The 15,914-nt window shown below is 54.5% G+C and overlaps 5 protein-coding genes across 5 annotated transcripts; 4 read left to right on the plus strand and 1 right to left on the minus strand.

The window, feature by feature from the left end:
- Positions 1-2,585: 2,585 nt before the first annotated feature.
- V2A60_008863 (60S ribosomal protein uL3) lies at positions 2,586-4,084 on the plus strand (the record flags this gene model as incomplete). Its single annotated transcript, XM_083260133.1, has 5 exons — positions 2,586-2,591; positions 2,666-2,751; positions 2,868-3,024; positions 3,091-3,764; positions 3,829-4,084. 5 exons carry the CDS (start codon positions 2,586-2,588, stop codon positions 4,082-4,084), a joined length of 1,179 nt encoding a protein of 392 aa, XP_083116259.1.
- Positions 4,085-5,004: 920 nt separating this feature from the next.
- On the plus strand, positions 5,005-5,773 carry V2A60_008864 (uncharacterized protein; the record flags this gene model as incomplete). Its single annotated transcript, XM_083260134.1, has 2 exons — positions 5,005-5,242; positions 5,529-5,773. 2 exons carry the CDS (start codon positions 5,005-5,007, stop codon positions 5,771-5,773), a joined length of 483 nt encoding a protein of 160 aa, XP_083116260.1.
- Positions 5,774-9,213: 3,440 nt separating this feature from the next.
- On the plus strand, positions 9,214-10,758 carry V2A60_008865 (uncharacterized protein; the record flags this gene model as incomplete). Its single annotated transcript, XM_083260135.1, has 1 exon — positions 9,214-10,758. One exon carries the CDS (start codon positions 9,214-9,216, stop codon positions 10,756-10,758), a length of 1,545 nt encoding a protein of 514 aa, XP_083116261.1.
- A 551-nt stretch (positions 10,759-11,309) lies between these two features.
- On the minus strand, positions 11,310-13,001 carry V2A60_008866 (anthranilate synthase TRP2; the record flags this gene model as incomplete). The annotated part of the gene is made up of 2 exons (XM_083260136.1): positions 11,310-12,899; positions 12,990-13,001. 2 exons carry the CDS (start codon positions 12,999-13,001, stop codon positions 11,310-11,312), a joined length of 1,602 nt encoding a protein of 533 aa, XP_083116262.1.
- A 740-nt stretch (positions 13,002-13,741) lies between these two features.
- On the plus strand, positions 13,742-15,570 carry V2A60_008867 (uncharacterized protein; the record flags this gene model as incomplete). The annotated part of the gene is made up of 2 exons (XM_083260137.1): positions 13,742-13,804; positions 13,873-15,570. The coding sequence occupies 2 exons, from the start codon at positions 13,742-13,744 to the stop codon at positions 15,568-15,570; spliced, it is 1,761 nt and encodes a 586-aa protein (XP_083116263.1).
- Between the last annotated feature and the right edge of the window lie 344 nt (positions 15,571-15,914).

Below are 15,914 nucleotides of genomic sequence, written 5' to 3' on the forward strand. Positions count from 1 at the left end.
AGACAAGAGCAGCAGTATAGAAGCCATGGGAGACCGCCAGTCGCCGGCACCTGTCGATCGCAGCCCAAGGCGGCCAATGTCGGGAACCAAACTTGTCTCCCGCCGAAAGGTAATAATGTGCCTGCAGCTGCGAAATGCTGCGCTTGCAATGTTTGGACAGCACTGGGAGAGGGGCTGCCATCTCGGCGGACGTGATCGGTGCCATGGGACCTGGTGGTTTGGTGCTCAATTTGATCACGTAGAGCACGTAGCGTATTCAGATTGTCCACGCCGCAAGGAGAAGCCAAGGCTTGGCGTTGACTGAGCAGGCGAGTTGTTGGGCTCTCCCACCAGTTCGCCGTCTTGCGGGACAAAGCTTACAAGCTCAACAGGCTACTATCGCTTTCTATTAGGGGCGCGACTTTTCAGAATATGGTAGCTTTACTCAAACCCCAGGACAAAGACGAGGAACGCAAACTTGGCATGGCGAATCGAAAGCCAGGCTGTGTTGGGGCTTGATGGTGACCTGCAGCCTTGCGCGCCCCCATGAGCGACCCGGACCGGCGTCATAGCACATAGCCACGTAACTGAGTATTTATATCATTCGATTGTTTCAGCGGATTGACAAGTGGCAAGGTTCCAGAGATGTATCATTTACGTCATGGGCAACTCCGAGTGCAAAGGTAGTATCTTGGACGCAGGTGCGACATAGTTTAGCACTCTGTATAAGATGGTGAGCCGGTCAGTAGCAGTGCTTGTCCTAATGCAAGAAACATTCCTCCTACCATATCACAGCAGACCAGTTATTCATGTGAGCAATCTGATCCTTGGCGCTTCCTGCTCCTTCTTGAATGGTTCAGGTTCAGCCGCTCCGCACCACCGTGGTCGTGTTCATGCTTGACCGAAAATAATTACCAACTAATACTAGACCTTGGGATGGATCGAGTTGATTTCCCCGCATTTTGAATCCGTGTTACATCGGACTGTCGGCAGGATTCACGCATCTATCCGATGCTATCCTAAAAATGGCACTACTTACATATTTGAAAGGTTCAGCTGAAGCCGACCAGGCAGGATACGGATGTTTCGCGAGGCAATATGAATACGCCCGCAATCTGCGTCAAACAGGAAGGAGCTTAAGCAGAGGCGCGTGCGTGTGCTTTGAGAACTATATAAGTCTACTCTCATGCTAACCGTCTCGTTGATTACCTAGACGATTAAACTTGTGTCTCTTCGCTACTACAGTTCAACTATATCATTTTACCCGACATTATGAAGTCTTTGCTTGTCCTCGTTACTTGCATTGTCAGCATTGCAGCCGCCTCACCTAAACCGGCCGAGCTCGACGCCCGCCTGCAGCAGTGCGGAAATAGAAGCTGCCCGCCGAGCCTGAGATGCTGCGACAACTGCGGCCCCGACGAGGCCGTCTGCATTAGAGGCTCCAAGTGCCCTCTCTGCCGATAGCCAGCTACATCAAGATGAGAGGGAATTGACCATTTGGGCAAGGATGATGAATGCCAGGGCGACTGGAATATGGCTGCCGTGCTCACTTTGTCTTTGATGCAACTTGCTCATTGTCAAATACGATGCTTTGCTATTTAGCCATGATTGTGAAGGTTGAATCTCATGTTCTGTAAGGTTAGCAGGCAAACAAGCACGCCGCAGATGACTAAAGCGTAGCTTTAACAAGAATTGAGCCAATTTCATCAAATCATAGTCTGTGGATCGTGGATCAGTGGTCTGTTGTATGTTGCGGCACGTCTTGCCCTACTCGAAGCGTCGTAGAGCGGGTGGCACTGATCGTACCGTTGATCAAGAGAGCTATTGAGCAGCTACTAAGACAGTAGTTTATCGTAAAAGAGCATTAGTGTCGCGAGTGGGAGATAATATACGTGGTGCGAGATAGCTAGGATGATAAGCTCGCGGAGCAGGAGTAAAAGTCCTCTTTCGATATTTTCCACGAATTGAGGCTGTAGTTTCGACATCACCCTCGACTAATTTGGGTAGTACATCATTCAATATTCCACGAAGAAATGGGACTGACGGTCTTGGGTACACCATGCCGAGTCACCTGGCCGAGATTTCCGACATGGCTTGTTATGGTGCCGCGCAGTCATTGCTCTATCAGACCAATTGAAAAAGTATGATAAAACGCGATCGTATTCATAGCTGGGACACGGTACTCCAGACTAATTCCGCACAAAGGAGTCAATGTCACCAGAGTAGAAGGACTTTTCTGGAGTATCTGAGCAACTCGTCCAGTGCTCTTGCATAAGTCTCCGAATCCAACGCATAACTTCAGCTTTACTCCAGTTGTGCAAGAGTTATGCACTGGCTGTTTACCCCAAACGCCGCAGTTTTTCCGACACGGTTGCAGAGTCTGTTGCGCCCCCACTTGGGAGCCCTGATTTACGACATCTCATTGGCAGAGCCAGTCATCAACGAGGCGCACGAGCCACCGCACACAACGAGTTCTGCCCACAGGGAATTCGCTTAAAATTCCGCCCACAAATTATTTCTCAAAGCCCTCCTAGACTTTTCTCCCACGGCTGGGCCCTTGATACTCTACACCTCTCTACTAACCACCAACCACCACAGCCGACAAAATGAGTGTATGTTTTGACGAACCTCTTTGACGACGAAAACGACGATGAGAAGACGGATCGACTAATTCGTTCATCAATAGCACCGCAAGCACGAGGAGCCTCGTCACGGTTCGCTGGCCTACCTTCCCAGGAAGCGTGCCGCCCGTCACCGCGGCAAGGTCAAGTCGTAAGTTTTTTTCTTTTTGGCTTTGCGAGACGGCGAGGGAAAAGAAATCGCAAAAAAATTATGATGTGCAATGAAAGCAGAGGCTAATCAATTGACTCGTTGTCTTTCTTCTCTAGCTTCCCCAAGGATGACCCCAAGAAGCCCGTCCACCTCACCGCCGCCATGGGCTACAAGGCCGGTATGACCACGATCGTCCGTGACAGCGACCGCCCCGGCGCGAAGTCCAACAAGAAGGAGGTCGTCGAGGCCGTTACCATCGTTGATACCCCACCTGTACGAACAATGCAGCCCGCTTTGCTCTGCGCATATGGCTAACATCTGTGATTTTTTTCTTCCTAGATGATCGTTGTTGGTCTTGTCGGTTACATCGAGACCCCCCGCGGCCTGCGCTCGCTCACCACCGTCTGGGCCGAGCACTTGTCCGACGAGCTCAAGCGCCGCTTCTACAAGAACTGGTACAAGAGCAAGAAGAAGGCCTTCACCAAGTACGCCAAGAAGCACTCCGAGTCGTCGGGCGCCTCCATCGCCCGCGAGCTCGAGCGCATGAAGAAGTACTGCACCGTCGTCCGCGTCCTCGCCCACACCCAGATCCGCAAGACGCCCCTCAAGCAGAAGAAGGCTCACCTGATGGAGATTCAGGTCAACGGCGGCTCCGTCGCCGACAAGGTCGACTTTGGCCGGGATCTCTTTGAGAAGCCCGTCTCGGTCGACTCCATCTTTGAGCAGGACGAGATGATTGACGTCATTGCCGTCACCAAGGGTCACGGTTTCACCGGCGTCACCGCCCGTTGGGGCACCAAGAAGCTCCCCCGCAAGACGCACAAGGGTCTCCGCAAGGTTGCTTGTATCGGTGCCTGGCACCCTAACCACGTCCAGTGGACGGTTGCCCGTGCCGGTCAGGACGGTTACCACCACCGTACCTCTGTAAACCACAAGATTTACAGAATCGGCAAGGCTGGCGCCGAGGACTCGGCCTCCACCGAGATGGACATTACCAAGAAGACCATTACTCCGTATGTTGCGATTCATGAATGAAGTGGCTGAGGAACTTTTACTAACGGACATTTTCTTTTCTAGTCTTGGTGGCTTCGTCCGCTACGGCAACGTCAACAACGACTTTGTCATGGTCAAGGGTTCCATCCCTGGTGTCAAGAAGCGTGTCATGACGCTGCGCAAGTCCATGTTCACCCACACCTCGCGCCGCGCTCTGGAGAAGATCAACCTCAAGTGGATCGACACCTCGTCCGAGTTTGGTCACGGTGCTTTCCAGACCCCGGCCGAGAAGAAGCAGTTCCAGGGTACCCTCAAGAAGGACCTCACCACCTCGGCCTAAATGGTCGGGGCGGGCTGAGCGTCTCTTTTTCTTTTGTCGTATCTTGCGCACTTTCTTGCATTGGGGTGTCGAGGAAATGGTTGGTTTATGCCACTTTATGCTAGTCTTTTTTGGGTTTTATGGGATCAACGTAAAAATGCTAGGTAAAGGAACGTATGAAAAATAAAAGATTCCCATTGAATGAATACATTTTTCCTTGCTCAACTCTTGACTTTTGATGGTGTTGTAACAGGGCAAGGGACTGAGTGGGTAATACAGTACACTTGTCAAATCTCTTGACATGAGTAATGCAATAGTTGATCTGGCGTAGCAAATGTTCAAGGTCAATCCAAGTTCAAGAAGCCTCCCCAGTTTCACTTGTTCACTTTGCTGCCAGGTTGGAACCGCAAACGTAAAATTTGGTGGCGTGGACTTTGGACGTTGACGTCACCCCCACTTTTGGGCCCTTCTCGCAGAAACGAAAGCCAGAAACGAGGGATCAGCAGAGAGCAACTTGTTTCCCCTCTTTCCATTATCAGCCAGTCGCGCGACGAAGAACCTACAAAGGAAGAGAAGCAAAAGAAGAAGGAAAAAAAAAAGATCTCTTGTCGTCTGGTTGTATGGCAAGGATAGGTGTCCATCTCTCATTTACCAGATACGGGACGATACGAGAATCTATATTGAGACGTTTCAGATCGAAGACACTCGCAAGACGAGGAGAGCAGCTACGCAAAGGGCCGACACCAGCACCACCAGCACCACTATCACCGCATCGAGACCCCACGAGGCAACGTCAGCAGCAACCTTTTGCGACCGCATCGCCCCTCTTGGCCCACGGCGCGATACGAGGGACGCGTAGCATCAGCGGCGGGCGCAACGACAACCGCAGCAGCAGCAGCAACAACAACGTGACCGAGACGAAGCAGCCACCGGCAGCAGACATGGCGTCGGATGAAGACTACATGGCGTTCCTGAACAAGGCCAACAACGACGCCGACGAGGCCCACGCCAACAAGGCGTCGAAGCAGGCGGCGCCGCTCAAGACGCTGGACGCCGGGCAGGCGGCGCCGCAGGGCATCGTCGCGGTGTGCAAGGAGGCCGTGTACACCAGCGACGCGGACGAGCCGTTTGAGCCGGTGTCGCTCAAGTATGCAGGCGATGGGACTCTTCCCGACAAGGGTGAGTTGAGGTTTTTTTTCCCTTTTCGATTAATTATTTCTCTTCTCTCTCTCTACCTCTCTCTGTCTGTCTCTACCAGCTCGGATTTTGCTTCTGAAGAGATACAATGGGCCAGTTTCACGGGTTCACACAATTACCCTTTTACCTTTGTTACCTTTAAACTTTTTTATTGTCCTTTCCCCCCCCCTCTTCTTCTTTCTCTCATCTCTAAATCCAATCAAGCCCCCCTCCCCCCACAAGAAGCTGATACTGATACATATTTTTTTTTTCAAAACGCACTTTGCAGAGGAATTCGCCAAGCTCATCCACCACTGGGACATGGCCAAGGCCGAGATCAGCATCATGGACCCGCCGGACTGGGACGCCGAGGGCCGGTACACGGCGGTGCTGGAGGCGGTCCGGGACGCGGGCAAGGGCGGCGACGTGCGCGTGTACCGGGTGGTGCGGGACAGGACGCGGGTGGAATACTGGGTGGTGACGAGGGAGGGCGAGCGCATCGTGGGCGCCAAGGCGCTGGCTGTCGAGTCGTGATTCGCGGGAGCGAGTTGGGCGTGTGTGGCGTGTAGAGGAGAGAGAGAGAGATAGAGAGAGCGAACTTGGACAGTATGAAATCAACATCAAGATGTGATCATTATAACTGAGCAAAGTATACGTGTGTGTGAGTGTTGGGAATGCGGCGGCCGGTGTACAAGTGGTCGTGGAGCCGTGTCTTGGCTGGGGGAGGGTACGAAACGCAGCCATTGTCGCCAACAGTGTCTCATGATGCCTTGAGCCTACATCTTCTTGGATGTGACGAGTCACGGTGCTCGCAAATATGCCATGCAGACATGGAGCTGGATTCAATCAATATCTGGCGTATCGGCAGATGGAGGCTGGGATAAATGAGGGACATTTACCTTGGCAGATGCAGCCCCAATTTGGGGGTTCTCCCGCCAAGGCCCTGCGTGTTGTCGGTCCTGGCTATTTTGGTGAAGGTCCTGATTTCAAGGTGTGAGAGGCATGCCTACGGTTTCTTGCTTGTACTAAGGGTTTTTTTGTAGTTACGTATCAGGTTGCGCGTTCCTTGCATCATCTCGTGTTGTTGGATTGTGACGGGGGGGTTTGGGTTGGGTTGGGTTGGTCGACTGGCCGGCTGGCTTGTTGGCTTGGCTGGGCACGGAGCACAACTCGGTAATTTAGAGGCGATTCATAAATGCCGATCGGACAAGTGAAAGAGGGTTTCTCGCTACGGCTCTCGGGTAAAAAGGTGTGTACTCGCGAGTCGACTACTCATTTAAAGCGACGAAATGCGACGAAATGCCACGTGTGTGCAATGCTGGTAGAGGTTCAAGGGCTACTTTACTCAGTAAGTAGAATCCATCATGTTTCAAGTACAGTGAGCCTCGTCATTATTTTCAACTTCAAGACGCATGGATGAGAATCCCGTCTTATGTTGTTAAGATTCTTTTCAATACTCTTTTTTTTTTCTATTCTCTCTTTTTTTTTTTTGATAAACGTTGTCAAGAAGCTTTTTAGCGCTGGCTGATTAGACGTGGGGAAGACTCAGCAGCCATAAAGGACGGTAGGCTAGCGAATCACGAGCTAATTGGCGGAGTTTTCTAAATATAGCCGCCGGGTTTTATTTTTATTTTTATTTTTGAATAAAAAAAGAAAAAAAGTCTAGACGGGTCGCCGACCGCTTCTCCGGCGCGCTCCCCCCTGGGCTCCTGCGGACCATGGACAGCGTCCCCGGGTAATTCTTTGGCCAACGGGAAGGAAGACGACAGATGGGTACGACTGTGGAAAAAGGAGAGAAAAATAAAATGAAATATCAAGGGTTGGTAGGCGAACAAAGGACAGAGAACGGGAAACGGAAAAAACATTAATAATAATAGTGGTAGTAGAAAGAATGGATGGATTTCCGGGTAGCTGGTGTCAAGACGGCCGGGGGGAGAAGATGACGCGCAATACCCGAGGAAATAGTGGCGAGGATTGCTATTATTATAATGGGGAAGAAGGAAAGAGACTTTTGTCCAATTTTAATAATTAAAAATATTTTTAGGCACCCGCCTCTCGCGCTCTCTCTCTGTCTCTCTAACAATAGAAAATCGGAGAGGGGGGAGGCGGCGGCGGGCGACCAAGGGGGGGGGGGAGGGGGTAGAGGGGTACAAGCAAGGCTAGGTAGGGCTGTGATTGGGTGAGAGCCTCCTCCTTTCCTCTTTTTTCTTTTTTTTTCTTTTTTTAGGACTTGGAGCGGGCGCTTAAGTAGTAATTCTCAGGTACTCCGTACTTGGGAACTAAATCCGGCACGGGGATTACTTACTTATTGAGTCTGTAACTAAAGACTGACTGATGCAAGATTGTCCACAGACAAGCAGACAGAGAGACAGACAGGTAGAGAGTACACGATCATGCTGCCCTGGTCAGGTTCTAAGGTGGCAAAGCATGATACGCAAAAGTATTCGTCGTATTTTTTGTTAAAAAAAAGAACGGTGCTCTTTTCCCCCGCATCTTCTCTCCACACATTACGAGACTTGCTCTTAGAGAGAAGGAGAGAAGAATCGGGATTGCGCAATACACATACACACACACACAAACGCAAAAAAAAAAAAAACAGAGGAAAAGGAGACAAATAACAGGCTCCGAGGCGTGCTTTTTTTGGCCCGCAGACTGCAAAGCACATAATGTATTGCCTTTGTACCTGGTTCCTTTAGGCCCCCCCCCTTCCCTCCTCCCAAAGCCATATATCGACCACCGTTAGCCGCCGTGGCACCCACTCTCTCTCCATCCACACACACAGACAATTGAAGCAGCACGGCAACAACTCAGAACTCACCCACCGCATTGCATAGAGAACCCTAATCCTCACCCTTACTCCCCTGCCACTCTATTTACAGATTGCAGATTCCTTCCCCCCCCCGCGTCCCCTCTTTCCGGGTCTATTGGTACTGATCAGTAGTCTCTTCCAACGCCATCAAAATCCTTCCAAACGCTGCTTCCCCCTCCCCCTCACTGGGCCCGGCGGCTAAGTAAAAAAGAAGAACAAGAAGGAGCAAGAGACACGCTAAGAAGCACAATATAGAAAAGAAGGACACGAAAAAAAAAGAAAAAAAGAAAAAGAAAAAACACCGTCTCATTGCTGGTTTCAATCTCACCTCTTTTTCTATTGCTTTCCTTCTTTCCCTTATTCTTTTATCTTTCCTCTCCTCCCTCATACTTTTTCCCCCTCCTTCTTTGGCGGATATCTCATCATCCGGCTGGGGCAGCGTTTCATCCCTCTCTGTGTTTGACAAGGCCATCCATCATCCACTCAAGCACCTTTTTTTTGGGCTTTCTTTCTTTCTTTCTTTGTGGTTGAGGTGCTAGCTGTCACACATTTCTCTCACGCACCCCCCCCGTATCCTCCCCTCCCCTTCTTCCCCTCATCTTCATTCTCCCCCGGGTTTTTTGCCCAACTGTCCTACCTCACAAAGGACAAAAGAAAAAGAGAAGAAACAAAGGAAAAAAAAAACAACAACAACAACAGACGATAAAACACGCCCTTTTACTCTTTCAGCACGTCTTCCGTCTGTTATTCTCCTCCTACCAAATCCACCCACCCCCGACCTCTTTCAACCTTGATTCCGGCTCGTCTGTCACAAACGTTAAAAGAGACCGACCTATATTTATATTACATTAACTTGGCCCCCCCCCTTCCTCCCGCGCCGGGGTGCCTGTTACGAACCCGGCCACCTGCATAAAGGAACCCTCTCGCCTCTGATTCATTTTTTTTAAAACCCTGCCGTCCCCCCCTCCCGACACCCCCCACCTTCCTGGGTTCATGCTCCCAAGATCTGTCATTTCTCTACACCAACGACAGCAATAATAACGACGACCACGACCACGACCACGACCACGACCACGAACACGACGCTAAGCGATCAAACGAACCGTTCATTGCTTTGCCCTTAATAAACAACATCAACAATAACAACAACAAGACCATCACAGCCATGTCTGTCATGGCTTCGCGTCCGCCCAACATGCCCCTCGGCGCCGGCGGCCCCTCCAAACGGCCTCGCCTCTCGCTCCAGATCAAGACCACCACGACTACCACCACAACCACCACCACCTCGCGTCCCTTTTCCCTGAACCCGTCCGATCCGACCGCCTTCAACACCCTCTCCAACGCCTACGTGACGGCCATCGAGCGCTCCTCGACCCCCGTCGCCTCGCCCGTCGTCGTCGTCGCCGCCGGCTCCGGCCCCGCCGCCGAGCCCCTCACGGCCATCAACACCCTCCAGGCCTTTACCCTCTGCTCGCCCGTGCGCGCCGCCCCCCGGCCCGCCACCTTACTTGCCACGCCCCTCTCCGCCCACCCGTCGTCATCGTCATCGGCCTCGTCAGCCAACGTCGTGCTGTCGCTGCCCAGCGTCATGTCTCCCACACCGCCCGTGTCCGCCGGCGCCCTGGAGAGCAAAACCGCCGGTCGCAACGTCTTCAGCTTCTCCCAGAGAGACGCCGCCGCCGGCCGCCGCTCTCTCGAGCAGGCCCTCCATGCTGCCGCCGCCGCCGCCGCCGCCGCTACCGCCGCTGCTGCCACCGGTTCGCCGACTGCCACCATGATGCCTTCATCACCCGCGGCCACGCCACCAAAGGAGCAGCGCCCGTCGAGCACCCGGCCCGCAGCCACCACCACCACCACCACCAGTACACTCTCCGGCTCGCCTCCACCCTACACCCACGCCAAGGCTCTCCGGAGTATCCTCCGCAACTCGCCCCTTCCCGCCCGCCGGCCCGCGCTGTCGCTATCGCTGTCGTCGTCGTCCCCACGTCGTTCCACGCCGCCCTCCGTGCGCATACAGCCCCCCGGCCTCGAGCACGAAGACGAGAACCAGCAGCAGCAGGAGCAGCAGCGTCACCATCATCATCATCGCCACCCGCGCGCAGCCAAGCGCGTCTGCTACCACAGCCCCATTGCGCAGGAAATCACCACCAACACCTACACAAAGTCCCACATTGACCTCCTCGTCGAGGAGGCCGGCTCCTCCTCGCCCTCCTCACCCTCCCGTCGCCACCCCGCCACCCCGCACGGGGGCACGCCGCCGGTGGACCTCGCCCGCGCCTTTTCCGCCAACGAGATTCGCGACGGCGGCCAGACGCCCGGCGCCTTTGAAGACGAGACCAGACGCCTCGGCGCGGCCATGACTAGTACGTCGTCGTCGTCGTCGTCATCACCAGTTGCTGGTGGTGGTGGTGGTGCAAAGAGGACTGCCAGAGGAGAAAAGAAGCGGCGCTGGGTCTGGACCATTGGCAGGGAGGAAGACGCCGAGGAGGATGAGGACCAGCTGGGTGGCGCCGTCGTGGCCGCGGCGAGAGCAGCAGCAGCGGCGGCAGCGGCAGAGGCAGAGGCAGCGGAAAAAGAAGCGGAACAGGTGGATGGGGTCAAGCAACAGCAGCAGCAGAAGCAGCCGCAACTGGCGCCTCCCTTGCTGAGCGTGCCCAGGCCAAAGATTAAGCTTGACACCAGCATGATTGACGTGGAAATGTCATCATGACCCCCCCCCCTCCAACACTGCGGAAAAAGAACAAACAACCGCATGAGATGACGAAAGTTTCATTTTCATTTTTTTTTTTACATATATGCATATTACATACACTGAAGGAGACGACAACACATGAGCACGGCGCATTTGTATTTTTTTTGTTTTTTTTTCTTTTCAACATGTATTGCATTGGTGTGTGGTTCTTTTCCCCCTCTGTCTTTTCTTTGGGGATCAGAAATCACACAAGCTTGTTTGGCATTTCTATTTTTTTCTTTTCAGCTTGTTTTTCAGACCTTCTTTGGAGTTTTTTTCTAACAATGTATAAACGTCAAGCATTTGGGCGAGAGGGAAACAAGAACTATATAGCATATCTGCCTTTGATAGCAATACTACCTTGCACACACACACACACACACAGCTTCCGTTGTGATAGACGTACGCATCAACATGGCTCCAGAGATGACACAAACATGCATCCAAAAATTAGTAATACGACACGCAAACAAGTACTTTACCATCATGGTCATGTAGAATGCTCCAATTCTCTTTTGTTTCTAGTCTACCTAGTCCCCATTCTGCTCCGCGTGGTACATTTCCTCGGCCGACTTGATGCAGTGCATGCTCGCCCCGAGCTTGTTAATCGTCTCCATCCACTCGTCGTACTCGACCGAGTCGAGGACGATGCCGCCGCCGGCCTGGAGATAGGCGACGCCGTCCTTGTAGAGCATGGTGCGGAGGGCGATGCACGTGTCCATGGCGCCCTCGACGGCCGCGCCCTCGGCGTCGACGCCGCCGTAGCCAAAGTAGCCGACGGCGCCCGCATAGATGCCGCGCTTCTCGCGCTCGAGCTCGCCAATGAGCTCCATCGCCCGCACCTTGGGCGCACCCGAGACGGTGCCCGCGGGGAAGATGGACCGGAAGGCGTCGAAGCGCGTCTGGTCCGCCCGCAGCACGCCCGAGACCTGCGACACCAGGTGCTGGACGTGGCTAAACTTTTCGACGCCGAGCAGGCGGTCGACGCGCACCGTGTACGGGTCGCCGACGCGGTTGACGTCGTTGCGGGCCAGGTCCACGAGCATGACGTGCTCGGCGCGGTCCTTGAGCGAGCCGCGCAGCTCGTCGGCGAGCGCCTGGTCTTCTTGCGGGGTGCGCCCGCGCTTGACGGTGCCGGCGATGGGGTGCGTGATGATGCGGCCCTCCTCGCTCTTGACCAGCAGCTCGGGCGACGCGCCGATGATTTGAAAATCTTGGCAGTCAATGTAAAAGAGGTACGGCGACGGGTTGACGGTGCGCAGGTGGCGGTAAATGTTGAACGGGTGGAGGTCGGTCGGCCGCGCGAAACGCTGCGAAGGCACCGCCTGGAAGATGTCGCCCTTGTAGATGTGCTCCTTGAGCTTGGTGACGTGCGCCTCGTAGCCCTTTTGGCCAATGTTGGACGTGGCTTCGCGGCCGAGCTGCACGGGCCCTTGCGGCGGCATCGGCACCTCGGGCGCGTTGAGCACCTCGATGAGCTCGTCGATGGACGCCGTGGCTTTCTGATAGGCGGCCTCGAGGGACCCTGCGTCGCCGCTTCCGGTGGCCGGCACCTGGACGTAGCTAATGACCTTTATGACGCCGTAGAAGCGGTCAAAGGCGACGATGGTGTCGAACAGCATGAACAGCGACTCGGGAATCTTGAGCACGTCTTCCAGCGGGCGCGCCGTCTTGGGCTCAAAGTACCGGATGCAGTCGTAGCCGATGTAGCCGATGGCGCCGCCCGTCAGCGGCGGCAGCTGCAGGCCGGGGACGTGGGCGACGACGTGCTGCGCCAGCTCGGCCTCGAGCAGCGGCAGGGGGTCCGTCGCGGGGCCATGACCGGGCCCCGTCGTCAGGATCTTGCGCGGGTTGGCCCCGACGAAGCTATACCGGCCGACTTGCTCGGTGGCGGCGGATTCGAAGAGGAACGAATACGGTGTGGACGAGGAGGAGGAGGAAGAGGAGGAAGACGTGGTGGTGGCCGCAGCGTGGGCGGAGACTTTGAGGTAGGCGGCCGAGGGTGTGATGAGGTCGGAGGAGATCTGCCGGTAGACGGGCACGAGCGTGGGCTTCAGGCCATCTTTGGCCGGCTTACTGATGACATCGCGAATGACATCCAACGTAGGCACAGTCGCTCTCTGTTGCAACCACAGAAAAGTTCAGGATGGCGGGGCATTGGTCAGCGTGGGTGCCGATCGCGGTCAATGGGTAGAAGTGGTAAAGCTTACAGCGCCAGTCATGGTGAAGAGGGGGGGGGGGGGTTCAGTCTGCAGTGCAATTGACCGAATTGCAGACCGGAGAGAAAAAAAAATCGAGATATGCAAGAAGAGTAGATCGGCAGACGACGAGCCGCCGGTTCCCATGAGTCAAAGAATCGCGCCGGGTGGCTTAGTAGCGGCAGGGACCACCGCTAGCGCCCTGTTACGGCAGCTCCCCGCCACTGCCAACCGGCGAGAGCGGTTATCGGAGGCCAAGGCAGAGATGGAAACGTAACCAAGCCGATAAGGTCTGCAATGGCGTGATAAAGAGACCGAAAATGGCCAGATCAACAAGCTTGACCGACGAATTTATTTGCCAAGTTTTGTTCTTTGCCATCCCGTGCTCGTCTTATCATTGTAGCTGTTGTATTTATTTGTGAGAAGTCTGTTGGGACGCCGTTTGTCACCGTTCCCCAGCACGGCGAGCTGAGGCTAGCAAATATTTAGTTGGGCCTTGTCAGCTGTCTGCCCCAATGCCCACATGTCCCATACATACACAGCAGACAGCCTTGCGCCCTGGACAATGTCCATAATATGCTATGATGGCAGGTTGACAAGACAATGACCCGAAAGTCTCATTCCAAAAGTAGTCTCCAACGCACTGTCGATCAACCTGGCTTCGTCGTCCCCACGTGAATAGAGGTCTGCATGCCCGGGTTGATTGGCGATGCTGCCTAGCCACGTCAGAAATCGGGCTACGAAACTGTGAAGGGTTGTGAAGAATGGAGTCGCCGGCGAGTAAAAAGCTCCCAAGAAGAAAGGAGGACCGAATCATTTTGCAATTTGTAGGCGTCTCCCGAATCCCGTTCACCCCAAATCACTCACGATAGTGGCTAACGGGGCCGCTCTGAAGGACTACGACTGTTTCTACGCACAGGTCATTGAAAATAAGCATCCGCATCTTAAAAACAAACCCCTCGGCGTGCGCCAAAAGAACATACTCGCGACGTGCAACTATAATGCCCGCGCCAGGGGCGTCAAGAAACTCATGCTTGTCACCGAGGCCGTGAAAATTTGCCCCGAGCTCGTGCTCAGAGACGGTGAAGACCTCTCGCCCTTTCGCGACATGAGCAAGACGCTCTACGGGTTCCTCAAGTCGCACTCGTGGAACCAAAAGGTCGAGCGACTCGGGTTTGACGAGGTCTTTATGGATATCACCGACATTGTGGACTACAATTTTTCCTGTCTTACCAAGAGCGGTCTCGCTCATTCATTTTTCCATCTGTCCAAGAGCGATCCCGAGATCGGCTTCGTGTGCGACCTGAATTTCGTTGCGGGACCGGTCCTCGGGCGGCATAACACAGCCGTGGACGCGGAGAACACGGCTATGGTCCGTCTAGCTCTCGGCTCACACTTGGCCATGTATCTCCGCGGTAAGATTGAATCAGACTTTGGTTACACGTCCACGTGCGGTATCGCTACAAACAAGTTACTCAGCAAGCTATGCGGCGGCAAGCACAAGCCCAGCAATCAGACGACGCTACTCGCCTGGGCCGACGACGATGTTTTGGCCTTTATGGATACCCATCGTCTCCGGCACGTGCCCGGTGTTGGGTTCAAGATGGCTCGCCTTATCGAGTCTGCCGTCACGGGCGTCGAAAGCGACTCCGACTCGCACGCTTTCAAGTCAGTCGTTACCGTGCGAGAAGCACGCCTACACCCTGCCGTCTCACCGGCATCGCTGGAAAAGCTGCTGGCCGGCCCGGGCGCGGAGCGTGGCGTTGGTGCCCGTATATGGGGCTTGCTCCATGGTGTTGACGCCACAGATGTAAAAACAGCAGGGGCCGACATCCCTTCCCAGCTGAGCATCGAAGACACGTACAAGGGGCTGGAGAGTGTGGCGCAGATTACGGAAGAACTTTTTAAGCTGTCCTGCTCCCTCGTGCGACGGATGCGCATCGATCTCGTCGGGCCAGATGTGAACGCGAGCGAGGACGAGTGCCTCCACGGAGCGCGGAGATGGGTTGCCCGACCGCGCACCCTACGGCTGTCCGTCCGCTCCTGGCCCAAACCCGGGTCAGGCCAAGAGCGCAGCTTCAGTCGGGTGTCTAGGTCCGGGGTAGTGCCCAGCTTCATGTTAGACCTCGAGGCCGACGTCGAGGGGATTGCGGAGCGCCTTGTGTCCGAGGTGCTGCTGCCTCTGCTGCGCCGCCTCGGTGGCGCGGAGGGGAGCAGCAGTAGAAACAACAGCAGCAGGTGGAATTTGCAGCTGATCAACATCTGCGTGGCCAACATGGCTGCAGGGGCGGCAGAGGACAGGCACGGTGCGGGCAGGGACATTGCAAACATGTTTAAGAAGCAGGATGAAGTGCTCCGGCCATGGAAAGTGAGGGCGGAGGCACCAGAAATTGACAACGAGGATGAGTGGCAGTATGCGCAAGACGATTTCATTACGTCGGAGACGATGAACGATGACGCCGACGATTTTGACGGGTTCGACGCAGATAGCTCGTGGAGGGGGGCGACGGGCGACGAGTGTAGCATATGCGGACTGGCAATTCCGACGTTTGCCGCGACGGCACATTTTCGGTATCACGAGATGGATAAGTGAGATGATCTCACCCATCTGAATTTTCACCAATCTTTGGCCCTTCGTTTGTTTCCCCGCTTGTCCGGCCCGGCAACGGGCAACGACGTCTAAAAAAAGTCACTGTGTAGGTTGCTCCCAGAAGCGGAAGGTTTTGTATAGATTGAGCGTGAATAAGCGGGATCTCATGCTCTACTTCTATATCGAGAAAGTGAAACGCAAACGAATTGCAAATAACAACTCACCTCCACCTCTTCGTTCCGCGCCCCTCTCCTACGCCGGGTATGCGCGATATGCGATAGGCCGAAGACCGGGGGGTAAGAAGGAGCAAAGATTGGCATGGGCTTGGGACCCAGCGCCACGTCTGT

The sequence above is a fragment of the Cordyceps javanica genome, chromosome 6 (assembly GCF_051103115.1).
Source record: "Cordyceps javanica chromosome 6, complete sequence".
Classification (NCBI taxonomy): domain Eukaryota; kingdom Fungi; phylum Ascomycota; class Sordariomycetes; order Hypocreales; family Cordycipitaceae; genus Cordyceps; species Cordyceps javanica.